Source organism: Penaeus monodon, chromosome 33, assembly GCF_015228065.2.
Source record: "Penaeus monodon isolate SGIC_2016 chromosome 33, NSTDA_Pmon_1, whole genome shotgun sequence".
Taxonomy (NCBI): domain Eukaryota; kingdom Metazoa; phylum Arthropoda; class Malacostraca; order Decapoda; family Penaeidae; genus Penaeus; species Penaeus monodon.
In genome coordinates, this window is record NC_051418.1 from 15,760,572 (window position 1) to 15,763,281 (window position 2,710).

Sequence of the window (2,710 nt, forward strand, 5' to 3'; positions counted from 1 at the left end):
AAAGAGCAGTATTCCACAGAGAGAGCCTCAACAACGAGTGTCCACCACCTGTCGCATCATCTCAGCAGTGTTGATCGCTTCTGCCTTGATTGGGTGTGTGCTGGTGCCTTTGGTGGAAAGCCTGCTGTGGCTCGATCTTTTCTACTGGCTTTCCTACATAAAACTCATTATCACTGCCATTAAATACACTCCGCAGGTCAGTATAGAAGTTTGTCTGGGTAAGTTTCCTTATTATTTTTTCAGGTATAATGTTGATTGTGAACGACCCAGATTGTAATAATAATGAATGAGTGTTCTGCACAATCTTTTAAATACATAACGTGTTCTCTGAGGAGGCATTACATCACTGATCTTTAACAACTTTAATGCGAAGGTAAAATGACCTACTAACGCCAATGGTGGTGACCTTAGTACGTAGTTAGGTGTTTCATCACTCCCTCATGTTATTATCTCCGATTTAATGTTTCCTGTCATTCAAAAGAGAAGCTTAATGAAAACAAAAAGTCTTCAGTATATGATGCACTGGCAGATTAATTACAGCATACGCTTATCAATTCCTTCTCATTATATTTGCTACTCACAGCTATGGGAAAACTACCAGCGGAAGAGCACAGCAGGGTGGAGCATTTACCAAGTCATTCTGGACTTCACTGGAGGCTCCTTGTCCCTTATCCAGATGTTCCTCCTTGCCGGCAACTATAGTATGTCTCCCCTTCCAGCTTTCAATAATTTTTCTTTTTCCATAATTTCCTTGCTTTCTTTTATAGTCACTCTGCTTGTGACCCAAGTAATATGTCAAGTGGTTTAACTGACATGTTTATTTATTTTACTAAGATTCATGCCTAATTTATAAGACACTACTGTATTTTCCAATAAATGGATTAAAGTCCTAATCCTCTAAGATAAGAGGGGTATTCATTGCTGATAATATAAAAATGGGAAATAGTATACTGCAATACTGAAAAATAACTTCATTCCTTTACTAACATAAGCTGCAATTTTCTCAGATGACTGGTTATCCATCTTGACGGACCCTGCTAAGTTGGGTCTAGGCCTGCTCTCCATATTCTTCAACATTTTCTTCTTTATTCAGCACTACTGTCTATACAAGTACGTGATAACTCTTGTGTTTACTACTATTCATATCAATGACCCCACATATAATATTTTTAACAATGTAAAACACATGTCTTATTATATAGTTTCTAAGGAATGAAAGTGAGCATGGTGACTCACATTAATGATGGCTAATGTATTTTAGAAATTCAGAGAAGAGAAAACAGTCTGCAGAATCTGGGCATCTGGAGAAGAATGGGCAACTCACAAACGGAAAGGAAGCCTCACTTCACAGTTCGCCTGATGTTTCAACTCATATGTAGTTCATGCTGCATATTGTTTATTAATTTTTTTATACTTCTTTATCCCCTTTTCCCTGTTTGTTTTTTTGCATTCTCTTCTTCTATTTGATTAATTCTCATATTCATATTTTGATAAAAACACAGGAAGTAAAATAATGAACATAGTTTTCTTAAACAAATCTAAATGTATAGTTCGCCACTGTGTTCTGATCCCTTTATATTTTTGCGAAGACATGTAATTTGAACCTGAGAGAATGAGTAATTTCACTGAGCAATAATTGTGGAATTCATCTCCCTGATTTCATGGAGATAAAGCATATCCCCAACAAGGACTATCAGATGAAACACTGGAAAACATATTTCGTTCTATAAAATTACTCATTTTCCTATTTCTTGAATCTGTGTTTACAAAGAAGTATTAGTATATATTATTTGTGTAAATATTACAAATTCTGTTTGTGTAAACAATACAAATGCTATAAGTGAAAGATACTGGAAGGTGATGAGTGAAACAAGTTTATAAATGCTTTAGTTGTACTAGAATTTTTTTTTCTTAATAAATACATCCGTCTCGCAAAGCATTTCCTTCATTAAAGATTGGTACTACCCTAGAGTCTTTCTGACCATGTATAAAAAATAGCGAAAAAAAAAAAATACAGCAAATGCTGTAACATTTACACAATATTTTTCATTACTTCAAACCCTCATCATACTGATTTTAGTCTGCAAAACTTTATGGTACAAGTTTTCGTAAGAATAATGTTACTTAATACAAATTAATAACTTTATATATAAGTGTCTGACTATCAATGACACAAAAACATAAAAATGGCATACAATCTCCATGAACTTATTCTATTTTCATGTAGAGAGAAATAATTGCTATTCTTTTCAATTCACTTATCAGCAGGCTAGGGCCAACTATGCAATCATAACGATAAAGAGAACAAAACTACCGACAGGTTTTGAGGTTACACAAGACAGTGACTAATCATAAGCGGTCCGATGTCATGATTTAGCCCTACATTTCTATTGAGTGTGGCTAAGATACAAACTAATTCAGTTATTAAGAAACTGAGCAAAGATGGCTGGTAAGCAGTGATGCCAAATACTAATTAAACACACTTCCCAAAACAGTCATACAATCCCTCAAAATGTAAAATTATGTTAGCCACCCATGACAAGACAAAAGTAACATTACGTCTTTCCCTACTGAGGGGTTCAGTAATACAAAATGCTTCTGCTCACAAAGTACATCCTAATACTGAAAGCTTCTCTGTGTTGCCATGTCCTCTAGCAACACACGCAGCTCTTCATCCTCAAAACGTCCTTCCAAACTGAAAAGTAATGAA

General features: G+C 35.0%; 2 protein-coding genes across 2 annotated transcripts in view; one reads left to right on the forward strand and one right to left on the reverse strand.

The window, feature by feature from the left end:
• The window catches only part of LOC119594086 (cystinosin homolog), an 18,513-nt gene extending 16,501 nt beyond the window's left edge, over window positions 1-2,012 (forward strand). Inside the window, exons 7-10 of the mRNA XM_037943140.1 lie at window positions 20-196; window positions 584-701; window positions 1,008-1,110; window positions 1,262-2,012. Coding sequence (XP_037799068.1) covers window positions 20-196; window positions 584-701; window positions 1,008-1,110; window positions 1,262-1,379 — 516 coding nt within the window. The 3' untranslated portion in view covers window positions 1,380-2,012. The remainder of the gene's footprint in view (window positions 1-19; window positions 197-583; window positions 702-1,007; window positions 1,111-1,261) is intronic.
• Window positions 1,879-2,710, reverse strand: part of LOC119594088 (DNA-directed RNA polymerase II subunit RPB4-like) — a gene marked incomplete at its 5' end in the record, with an annotated part of 6,742 nt that continues 5,910 nt past the window's right edge. The window contains 1 exon segment of the mRNA XM_037943141.1: window positions 1,879-2,695. Within this exon segment, the coding sequence (XP_037799069.1) occupies window positions 2,617-2,695 (79 nt within the window). The 3' untranslated portion in view covers window positions 1,879-2,616.